The following is an 11,549-nucleotide window of genomic DNA, read 5'->3' as shown; positions in this document are numbered from 1 at the left end:
AATGGTTCTTGCAACAAATAAATAATTCTTTATATTTAATAAATATTTAATTGGCAATATTCAACTAAATATATATTAAAATTGACTATATTTCTTTCTCAGTGTATAAATTATTTATGTACTATTAAAATTATATGTATAATAATAAAATATATTCCTTATAAGTTTGATCATTAAATGTCCATCTAATGGCGGACAGATCTGATTTTAAGGAAACTGCGGAAAACATTTCTGAGAAAACTCATCAAGGTGAAATATGGCCGATGTCGTTCGGCCACAAGTACGTATGCGATCGCGGCGCGCCAGACGTGTCGTAAATTTCTCGCAAATACCGCAACTCGATCACGTTCGACGGGATCTCAACGCGGAACGTACGTATGCCGTTGGCCAAAAAGGGAAAAGGGAAAAGCGGCTTCCCATTACGCTCTTAATTGAAACAGCGATCTCAAATGTAGGGGAATGCGTCCGTCTTGAATATCGACGGACACAAAGAGAGAAACGGTAACGTTAAAACGGTCGAAAAAAACGGCAGGGGGAGATTGAAGGAAAGGGTGGAAAGGCCGGAATGAATAGAGGGAGGCGGCTGGAAAGAGAGAAAGAGAGAAAACGTGATAAATCTCGCCGCGAACAATAAGTTATCGTAAAGAATCGTTTTCGCGTTTCGTGACACGGCGGGAAGAACAATGATTTGTCGGAGAAATTCTCCAATTCCAATTCCAATTTCAGAAATGGCCCTAGAGACACCGACATGGCTGAATCTATGCTTCGCGGAGAAGATCCTGCGAAAGTCGGAAGGCGACAATTCTATCGAAGTGACCGATATATTCTCAAAACCGGCCACGAATAAAGGTGACAACTACGCCAGCGACATGATCAGGATTACTGTCGAATTTTCACGTGATCAAGATGGCCGTAAGATTTCAGAGAAGAAATCAATCATCATTAAAGCCTCGCCTATAATTGATGGTGCTCGACAGGAACTTGTAAATTGATTTAATTTATACAATGTAAATGTTTCAAGAGAGAGAGAGAGAGAGAGAGAGAGAGAGAGAGAGAGACAGAGACAGAGAGGGAGAGAGAAATCAAACTGTAGCAAATTTCATTATTTCAGAATAGATCTCTACTTAAAAAAAAGATTAAGATAATTATTTTTGGATAATCAGACTGAAGATACAATGCTTTTTATGAATCAAGTCGAAAAAAATAAATATATTTACAGAAAATGTTCTTTAGTTGTCCCAAAATAATTTTTCATTTGTGGAATAAAATTATTTTTTATTATTTTTTTTTTGCTTTTCTAGAAATCGAAACTTTCTATCACACATCTTACTAGTTAGCTTTATATCACAAAAATAATTGCATGCTTGTTAAATTATAAAAATTCCATTTGTTAATTTTAAATAAATTTATTACAGATCGAGCAATCAGGTCTCTTTCAAACCGAAATATTAATGATGTCAGATACCTTGGATAAAATGAATAAGATGTTAGACCCAAAGCACCGCTTAAGTGGAAAAGGTCTATACGTACAAAATGAAAATCCAACGCTTTTGGCGATCGAGGATCTCGCGCCTCTCGGCTATCGCATGGCCTGTCGTCTGTCTGGTCTTGACCTAACTCATTGCGTATTGGCACTTCGCGGAATAGCCAGGTTTCATGCAACCTCTGTAGCCGTATGCGAGAAGGTAAATCACTACGCATGACTCAATCAGTCGTAATGTCTCATTACAATTATTAAAAATTCAATGACACGAATCAGAACAATAAAACATTCAAATTTTTGCATTAATAAATCCTTAATATTAAATATAAAAAATATATATGGAATATCGACTTCAAGTGCATAAACATCACATTGCAATAATTTCTTGTGTTGTATTATTCGAAGTATCTATTAAAAAACATGACATGCATCTAGTAAAAAAAAACGTCAGCAGTTTGTTATTTCAGCATCAGATTGCTCCCCTCGCCCTGATGAAGTAAACTGTAATGTTGTAAACCGAAATGTTGGCATTCTAAAAATCGATTTGGACACGGAGATAACTCGTGAAACACCTAATTTCAATACAGTTAATTTTAATTAGCTTCAAAACTTTAACTATATTTTATTTATGTATTTTGTCTTAATTTATTTGGAATAAAATTCATCATATATTTAATAACTCTTATGTTAAAAAAAGTAAAAAATAACATTATAACCAATTATAATGTTATTAATAACATATTATTAATAACATTAGAACCAAAATTTATAAATAAATTTTGGTTCTAAATAAATCCAGATGCAATTGATAAAAAATATGTAAAATAAGTTATATTTGCAATAAAGTTACAAGTTTTTTGCAGAAATACAAAAACTGTCTATAAATCTTATCTTATGATTCATGTAATTAGTTTTAAATTAATTCTAAATAACATGTATGGAAAGATAAAACTTAGCAACCATTTATTTTGCAGTAAACAATGCATATAAAACTTAAGTAATTATTTATGGTAATAACTAGTCATAGAAGATTTATAAGAAATCGAACAGACATATTAAGATAAGGAAAAATTATTATGCCCAGTTACGTAATTGAACGATTGTTACGTAATTGAAACCATCTAAGATAAATATCCTGCATTGGAATCCTAAACTCTGATACAACAGATACGTGCATTGTAATAATGCGTGCGGCATAATGGTTATCATAAACCGCAGCAATTTTGTACAGTCGAATAGAAGTTTGAAACTGTACGACGAGTGATCTAGCAGAAATGCCTGGCGGAGAATAACCGTTTCAACCAAAGTCCAATATCCTTTATTATCCTTTATTACGGCACGTGCTTCGGCGTGTAGCCAAGAAAACAATTTGAAAAGTGTCCTTTACGAAAAAGAAAAACAATTTACTAAAAAACGAATATATCAAATTATTCTCTTAGCTAAGAAAATCGACTTTTCCTTGACTGAAATATCGCGCATACATATATCAAATTTTGAAATTAAAGCAATTAAAAAGGAAATTTTTTTATTTTAAAGAGATATTTATATGCTTAATTGTAACTGTAAGCAATAAATCTTTTTATATTTAAAAACTTGTAACTTAAAATTAAAATATTTTACATTAAGAAAAATAAATAATAGTTTGTTTTATCATTTTCTCTAAAAAAAAAAATCTACTTTAAATTTGTTTAAAAAATTAAATATTATTAAAATTATGATCGTAGATTATTTGTAGAACTGTATAACGTTGCAAATTTTCAATCTACAAATTCAACTATATAATTGTATGATGGAATGGATAAACATCAATATAATCTTTTAATAAAAATATTTTAACATTTAGGAACCAAAGCAAAAAGATATGTATGCAAGAGGAATGTTTAGCAGCCTGCAACCAATAGAATTGAGAGGTTTTTTCAACATGAGTGTTAAAGCTCTAGCAGACGAAGTCGCAACCTGGCCAGGAATGAAAAAGTAAGATTTATATACATAAACGGAAATATTTATTTTCTCCTTAATATCTAAACTAATGCTTTTAGGCTTTTACGGGTATTACCTCCAATGATACCAGAAGGTTTGCGGGATTAGGCATTAGCAATGGATAAAAGCACGGCGATAATCCGCAAATCTTCTGGTATCTTCGACATCTAAAAAATATTTTATATGCATTAGATAAATGTTAGATATGAAAAGAGTGAACATATTAAGGCAAATATGAGTACAAATTGTGCTATTTTTATTTCATATAATGTTTATATAATTTTTGTCCGCTAGATACGCGGATAAAATTGCTAAACTTGTCGATCACATATACCAAATAGGAATAGATGCAACCAAGCGCTCTGATGATGAATTTAATGTTATTAATCATGGTGATGTCTGGGTGAACAATATGATGTTCAAATATGACAATGATGGCAATCCTATTGATCACATTTTTGTAAGTATCATTGTGTTATAAAAAAATAATATTTCCTTTAAACACGAATGTTTATTGAATTATTATAATCGTGGGCTTGCAATTAAGATTTAATCTTAAATAAAATAATTGAATTTATACTGATACGATTAATATTGTTAACAGCGTATTCATTTAAAAAATTTATCTTTTTAATTTAAAAAAATGTAAATCATATAAGAACAAAATCAAAATACAATATCTCATAGATACTTTGTTTCAATTAGCTACATTTCTGAATTTTTATTAATTCTAATAATTGATTACAATAATATAAGTTTATTAAAAAGAAACAAAATAAATGAAATAAATAGACGATATTCTTAAATACATTGTCATGATATATGTTAATGCATTTTAAATATTCATAATATCGACTTTAGCAGTCAAGACAAAGAGGCGGCATATGTTATGAATAATGCAATAAATCCAGTTCGATCGCATTCAGGTACATTCGCCACCTGTCTGCCCGTGTCGTCTGTACAAACTCAACTTTCTCTCGCCACGACTTCCTAAACACGAGTCCCACTTCTTTTCCGATGCATGGATTTTATTTCAATTGCCGAAGGCTCAAAAGATCGATCGACCGAAAGAGTTTGTTTGATATTATAGGTGGACTTCCAACTGTGTATCTACACGTCGCCGGCACTCGATCTTCTCTATTTTCTCAGCACAAGTCCTTCACTGGATGTCATTGAAAACAAGAAAGATATTTTATTAAATGAATATCTTGGCACTTTATCGATGACTATGAAACAACTAAACTGCAATACGCAGCCGCCCACTATGGAAGAACTGAAGACTCTCTTAAAACGAAGAGCTAGCTACGGGATGATAGCATCCTTCTCAGTTTTGCCGATAGTATTGTGTTGTAAAACTGAGGCAAAAGATTTAGGAGAGCTTATAACCGATGGTTTTACAAATCCAGGTCTTAAAAGTGAAAGTTATAAAAAATTAATGCAAAAAAGACTTCCACTGTATGATGAGTGGGGTTTACTAGATCTCTAATGCATTTTTTTCTTTAATAATAAAGAAATAAATATAGAATAGAAATTTAGAAAAGAAATGAAAATAATAAATAATTATTAACAAATGTGCATTAAAATTAATAGTAATAGATGTGGAATGTTGATAAACTTCTTTTAAAAAAAAAATCGTCATGGAATTATCATAATAATGACAGATCTTTCGTTCGAAGGATTAAAAATTATTCTTTTATGATAAATTGTTTTTATTTTTAACTCATTACAGTTTTAAAATAAATTTATATTACATTAATATTTATATTAAAAACGGTATATAAATTCATTCTTTGTTTTGTTTTGTAAATATTTAAAACATTTTATAATTCAATTTATATTATCAAACAAATAATATCATTAAAAGATGTATTGTATATAAAGTAATTCTATAACAATACCAATGCAAAAACAATGTACAAATTAATTAAGATATGGAAAAACGAATTTTAGAAGTTGTATTTACAAAACGCGCATGAAAAAAATTGAAAAGAATTGTGAAATAATACTATAAAGAATATTATTTAAAATATTTATTGTGTTATACGATATACTAGTCACAAAATTAATTTATGTTATTATCTGTTATTCTTACATCTTAATTCTTAGTCATTAAAAGTATTGCTAAAACGAGATGAACAATAATATTATATGTATAGTGAATGAATAATGTACATGTAAATAATAAAACAAAGTAAATATGAATTAGATATTATTATTTCCCTAATAAAATTATTAAATACGTAAAAAATATTATAGAAAAATGTAATGCAGATATATGTATAAAGATTTCAAGATATTAAACACACACACACACACGCGCGCGCGCGCGCTTGAAATATATAGCTTGAAATATATATATATGTATATCTTAAATTATAAGAAATTATATACATATATATAATTAAGATTGCTATAATTATAATAAAAAAAATTAGAGTATTATAATATAATATAAGGAAACTCAATTATTCCTTTTAATAACTTTTTAATTAACTTTCATTCTCTGCTTTGCTATACAAAGTTACAAATTACCTCCTTTTACGATGCAAAGTGAGAAATTATATATTTGACTTCGTTGACTTAGATTAACATAGATTACTTCAATTATAGATCACATTAAAAAACATGGAAGATTCTACATTTTAATGTCTTCGATAAGTTGGTTATAGTTTCTTAGATATTCGTAAATTTAATATAAAAATCTTCTTAATTTCAATGCTTTTAATACATTTCTCTCTCTCTCTCTCTCTTTCTCTCTCTCCCTCTCTCTCCCCTCTCCCCCCCCTCTCTCTCTCGTACAATATTTTATTATTATATTATATATTTATTATATTATATTATACTCATACATTTATTTTATTATACATTTTACATTTTCTTTAAATCTTCACATCTTCTTTAAATTTAAGTACGACGCGAACACAACAATAAAAATCTGTTTATAATATAAAAATATTTTAATTAAAATTAGACTCATGAAAATTTATGGGTAACAAACAAATAATATATTGTATAGGAATTATACAAAACATTATAATCAGAGCTTTAATATATTAATTATAAAATTATCTTTTCTGATATTTTCTTGTTATCTATTTTACATAAATCTTCGAAATAATCAGATAGATTTAGATTCAGATTAAACTTTCGTAACATTCTTTGCAGAATAATCCTCTAATTTTGAATAAATCTATGCGACACAGTATTGCGTGCATGTTGGTCATTTCACGGAAACAAATAGCGAGATGCGAAAAACAATGAAGTAGAAACGAAATTACTGATGGGCACGCGTACTGTATCGCATACCTATTTTATGAATTAATTACGTTATTTTAGATAAAATATATTTAAAAAAAGATTCAGAAAAAAATTATTAAAAAGAGTGTTTGTGTAAATTGAAATTAAGACAACAGTGAATGTTGATTACTCGTATTTATTAGTATTACTAGTATTTAAAGTAAAATGCACAATCTTAATAGAATGTATAAATAACTTAATAAAATTTTGCTTATAATTTTCGTTAATTTTAGATAAAGCTAAATAATTACCGTTCGCGCTGTTCAAAATGATTCCGATTCATAGCATATATTAAGCGCGTTACCGAATAATTAACCTTTGTTGTGGTTGAATAATGATTCCAGTTACTTATGGTATTCCATGAAATAAACAGCAGGAAATTATTTTGCAAGCATAATTGGGAAAATTTTGCAGAGAGAGAGAGAGAGAGAGAGGGAAATTGTATTACTAACGTTAATGCAGCATAGTTTCATCAAAATTAAACAGTCAGCAAACTTAATAAGTTGTTATCAGAGATGTGCTGTCTTTATAAAACGTTTCCAATTTCCTGTTATATTCTTATGTATGTGTATTACAAAATCACAATTTAATATTATTAACACATAAATTATAATGTTATATAATTATTATATATTACCAATGTAAATCAAAATAAAATAATTATACGTAAATATTAATTAATTATCATAAATTCTTATAAATTACTGTTATAAAATAAATTACATATATAATATATTAAAAATACATTACTTCTATTTTGATATGTTATAAAGAATAATTAAAATATAGAAACAGATTTTGTTAATAAAATATACTTTTAATGGATTTGCTTAATTTATACAGTGTGAAAGGTAAAATAGTACAATGAAAGATCAAGAATAAAAAATAGAGAATAAATAGAGTATCAATTAATACTCCAGAATTTGATCACATTGATTGCGCATGTTACTAACTAGCAATTGGTGTTTGCAAACCTCATATCTCAATATGCCAGTTGGAACAACGCATCAATAGGTGTCGATTTTGATTTTCGCAAGAACAGTAATACCCATCAGATTATTAGATTATAACGTAGTAGCAGAATCAATTGAAAGCCCGATTTAGCAAATCAAATGTAATCACAATCTATGTATTTACCGATCAGCTTTGGATCAACGTTTTTGGTAAATGTAACTTATTCAAGGTACTTTCTACTTCTTTCTTTGAAGTTATAGATTATCTATTTCATAGATTTTGTTTCATTTAAAATATAAATTTTGAAATAACCGTCAATTAAATGCATTTAATGGTTTTTTTATTAATTCACAAGTAAAATATTATAAATAATGACAGTCTGTAAATTCATTTATATCAACTTCTCTTTTCAGATCTGTTCAAATGTGCCAAATCGCGCTCATTTCAAACAGTGCGCGCATCAATGAACCATACAAATTCTCGAACGCAACAATTAAATCCCAACGAGCCATCACGCGTATAATCACACACGCCTATCGAAATTGCGTAGCTGCGTGTGAAATGTGCCCATTCCGGAAACCTTGTAGAGACCAGCTCGATGAACCGCGAAAACTAATTAATATCTTTGGAAAGTTGGAATATGTATTTCTCCTTTCAATTGATCGAACTTATGCCTATTTCCTGGCGTATATGTCGTCTGCGTTTCGCATACTCGCTCTATCGTACGCGTGCATATGCGTCTGTATTTTGTGTGTGTGTGTGTGTGTGTGTGTGTGTGTGTGTGCGCGCGTGTGTGTGTACGCACGTAGGCGTGCACGTGACGTAGAATAAATGGCGATATTAATTACCGCGATTTGCCATCTCTGATACTGAAATCGACCTCTATTAATCTGAGCTTACACCTTTCGTTTGCCTGCACCTTGCTTGCATCGTGAGAATAAATCCCCATTTTAATCCTATCAATATCGCACTTTTATTTACTAATTTTTATGATCTATAATTACTTGCATGCTTAGAGAGAAATAATTAGTTTTTATAGATAAAATATTGTAGAGTATAGACAAATTAAGATAATTTTAATAATATTTGTAATTAATTTTTAGCAATAAATATTTCTGAAGTAAACTGTATAAATTGATTTTACAAAAAAATATATACTCGTACTACTTCTATTGGTAATCCAAAAAAATCCTTTATTCTAAAATACTTTAAATAGATCGCGTTTCGTAATTTGCGTTTCATAATTTTTTTAAGTGATAAAACATTATTTGAAAATAATGTTTTATCACTTAAAAAAAATGTTAAGAATTTAAAAAATTACTCGAATTTTATTGCAATTGCATTCTGTTTATTTCTAAATTGTATTTTAAAAGTTACTTTTGTATTATCATATTACAACCTATTCATACATATCAGCCTTCGAACAAATACAAATAAGATATTTAAGACATGTTTCAATTGTATTAATTAATTTTATAATCACTAAATTACAATTAATAATATTAAAAATTAGTTTAAAAAATTTGAAATAATTAATTTTAAATAAAATAAAAATTAAGAGAAATAAAAATTGTTATTACACAATCTGAAGAGAGAGATTTGTTGTCACGACTTGATAGCTGAGACGCCATGTTACACTAAAAAAATGGTAAAAAATATATCAATTTTAAAATTTTTGATCGTTCTCGGCATAGACTCCACTTCCCAGACACAAATTAATGCATATACTTCAATCTTGAAAAAGGATTTTCGAATTGGTGAAAGAGAAAAAAGTATTTGTTATACAAAAATTACATGATTTAATTGATAAAACAAGAGACTTTAGGATCTCCTTAACTATATAGTATAACTCCGAAATTCACCTTTGGGTTATAAATGACCCAACCTACAGAGCGTACATTTTTTGTAACTAAAAATTTTTTATTTTTTTTTATTTTCCACTAATTCTTGTATTGCGGGAACATTTCGCGAATTATTAAAAAAATTTAACTCTAAAACAACATATTAGTCTTTAATAAACGCGATTTCGGTATCCTTGTTCTAAACGTTGTCAGTAATATTATGTATTAGTATATATTATGTTGTCTGTAATATTATAAAAAACATTTTCCTAATAAATTATAAATTTTTTTAACACAATAGCAATAATGCATTGTTTTTAAAAATGGAAATACAATATACCTTCAATTTATAGCCATTCATGCATATTAAAAAAAACATCAGGTTACTCAATAACTAAACCTTTTGGATAGCCGACATTTGAATTTTTTTTTCTTGTAATTTGGAATGTCAATTTTAAGATACTAAACCATATTTTTTTTTACATTTTTGTATCATATTTTTACATTTTTATATAAAACAATGCATTTTTCTTATTTTGTTAATTCTATTTACTTACAACAATTTATTAATAATTTGTTATAAATATAGAACTGCATAAATACATTCTAAAGATGTCAAAATATATGTAAAAATTGTTTAATAATTTATATATACTTGTAAAAGTGTTAAAAATTAAGCCAGAACACGAATGACCGAACGTGTGTGTAAAGAATGTCAAAAACTAACACGTGTACTAAGGGTTAACGTCAAATAATGAAACAGAAGTTTTACTTTTAAAAATAATATCTGAAAAATTGTAATAGTTTCACTGATTTACTCACTTTATTGATACCCGAGTCGATACCATACGAATGATTTACGGAAAACAATTTACGAACGATTCTATCGATTTATTATTATTAATTAGTACCGATTAATTATTCAACTCGAAATCACTTGGAATAAGAAATTCGTTATACACATAACATTTTCTTATGCTTGCTACCCAAGTTGATAACACAAGAATGATTACGAACGATTCTATCGATTTATTGTTATTAATTAGTATCGGTTAATTATTCATCTTGAAATCACTTGGAATAAAAAACGAGTTACATACACAACTCAATTTGACCCGATATACAAAGATTTAGCTCGACGACAAGCAGGTTATGTACTTAATCTGCTTGATTGTTATCGAGTTCAGTCCAGTTTAGGGATGGGCATTGCTGAAAGAAAGCATTATCCCTGAAAAAAATGATTTTTCAAATGTATCAATTTGGTACATCGATTATTTTCTTTAAAACATCGATAATAATCGATTATTTACATCCTTTTACAAAATTAATACCTAATCATTAACATTTAGTAATAATACGTCAATTTAATTAAAATTTCCTGAATGGTTGGTCCAGTGGAAAAATTCTAGACATCGGTTGCTGTGAATGTCTGTAATCAATAGCAACGTGATCAAAATGGACGCTTTCAGATGCAATTGTTCAGTCTTCTTCTTCTTCTTCTTCTTTACTTATTGGCTCTCGCTTCCAAAGAAATGATAGGAGGACGATACGACCAGATCATGTCAAAAATAGGAAAACGAGCGGTGTTGTAAACGGGCACTAAGAGATTACTGATATAGTGCACCAGAGATGGAGCACAAGAAACGCTCGCACCGAAATCACGGAACGGAGTGTCGAGCGGAGCAATGACTCCACTAGGAAGAGGAGGGGCATAGGCAGGACATTGCGCCTGCGCGACCGTCTCGAGAAGGCGCGAAAAGAAATACGGAATCAAAACGGTTTGTTGCAAGCTTTGTTAAAATTAAGAATTAATCGACAAAAGTATTCCGAAATATTCCGAAGTATTTCCGGTTTAAAATGCTTAGAGTGGGAGTCCAAATTTAAATGCTTAAGTTTGGGACAAAAAGTCTTACAATTTCGAAATTTATAAAAATATGTGTTTCTATAAAAAATTGACATTTAGTAACTTTAAAAAATGAATTTTTTATTCAAAA

At 28.7% G+C, this 11,549-nt stretch overlaps 2 protein-coding genes across 7 annotated transcripts in view; one reads left to right on the top strand and one right to left on the bottom strand.

The window, feature by feature from the left end:
* Positions 1-4,981, top strand: part of LOC108751127 — an 8,032-nt gene extending 3,051 nt beyond the window's left edge. For 3 of the 4 annotated variants that reach the window (XM_018491157.1, XM_018491156.1, XM_018491154.1), the window contains 5 exons: positions 727-983; positions 1,416-1,685; positions 3,327-3,457; positions 3,758-3,923; positions 4,554-4,981. In XM_018491157.1, coding sequence (XP_018346659.1) covers positions 729-983; positions 1,416-1,685; positions 3,327-3,457; positions 3,758-3,923; positions 4,554-4,949 — 1,218 coding nt within the window. In that variant the 5' untranslated portion in view covers positions 727-728 and the 3' untranslated portion in view covers positions 4,950-4,981. Of the gene's footprint in view, positions 1-226; positions 984-1,415; positions 1,686-3,326; positions 3,458-3,757; positions 3,924-4,553 lie in introns of those variants that run through there. The other variant, XM_018491153.1, reaches the window with a different exon arrangement.
* The window catches only part of LOC108751128 (basement membrane-specific heparan sulfate proteoglycan core protein-like), a 235,722-nt gene that overhangs the window by 175,796 nt on the left and 48,377 nt on the right, over positions 1-11,549 (bottom strand). The gene's annotated exons all lie outside the window — the stretch shown is intronic.

This window comes from Trachymyrmex septentrionalis, unplaced genomic scaffold (assembly GCF_001594115.1).
Source record: "Trachymyrmex septentrionalis isolate Tsep2-gDNA-1 unplaced genomic scaffold, Tsep1.0 scaffold40, whole genome shotgun sequence".
Lineage (NCBI taxonomy): Eukaryota > Metazoa > Arthropoda > Insecta > Hymenoptera > Formicidae > Trachymyrmex > Trachymyrmex septentrionalis.
This window is presented reverse-complemented; position numbering and strand designations above follow the sequence as displayed.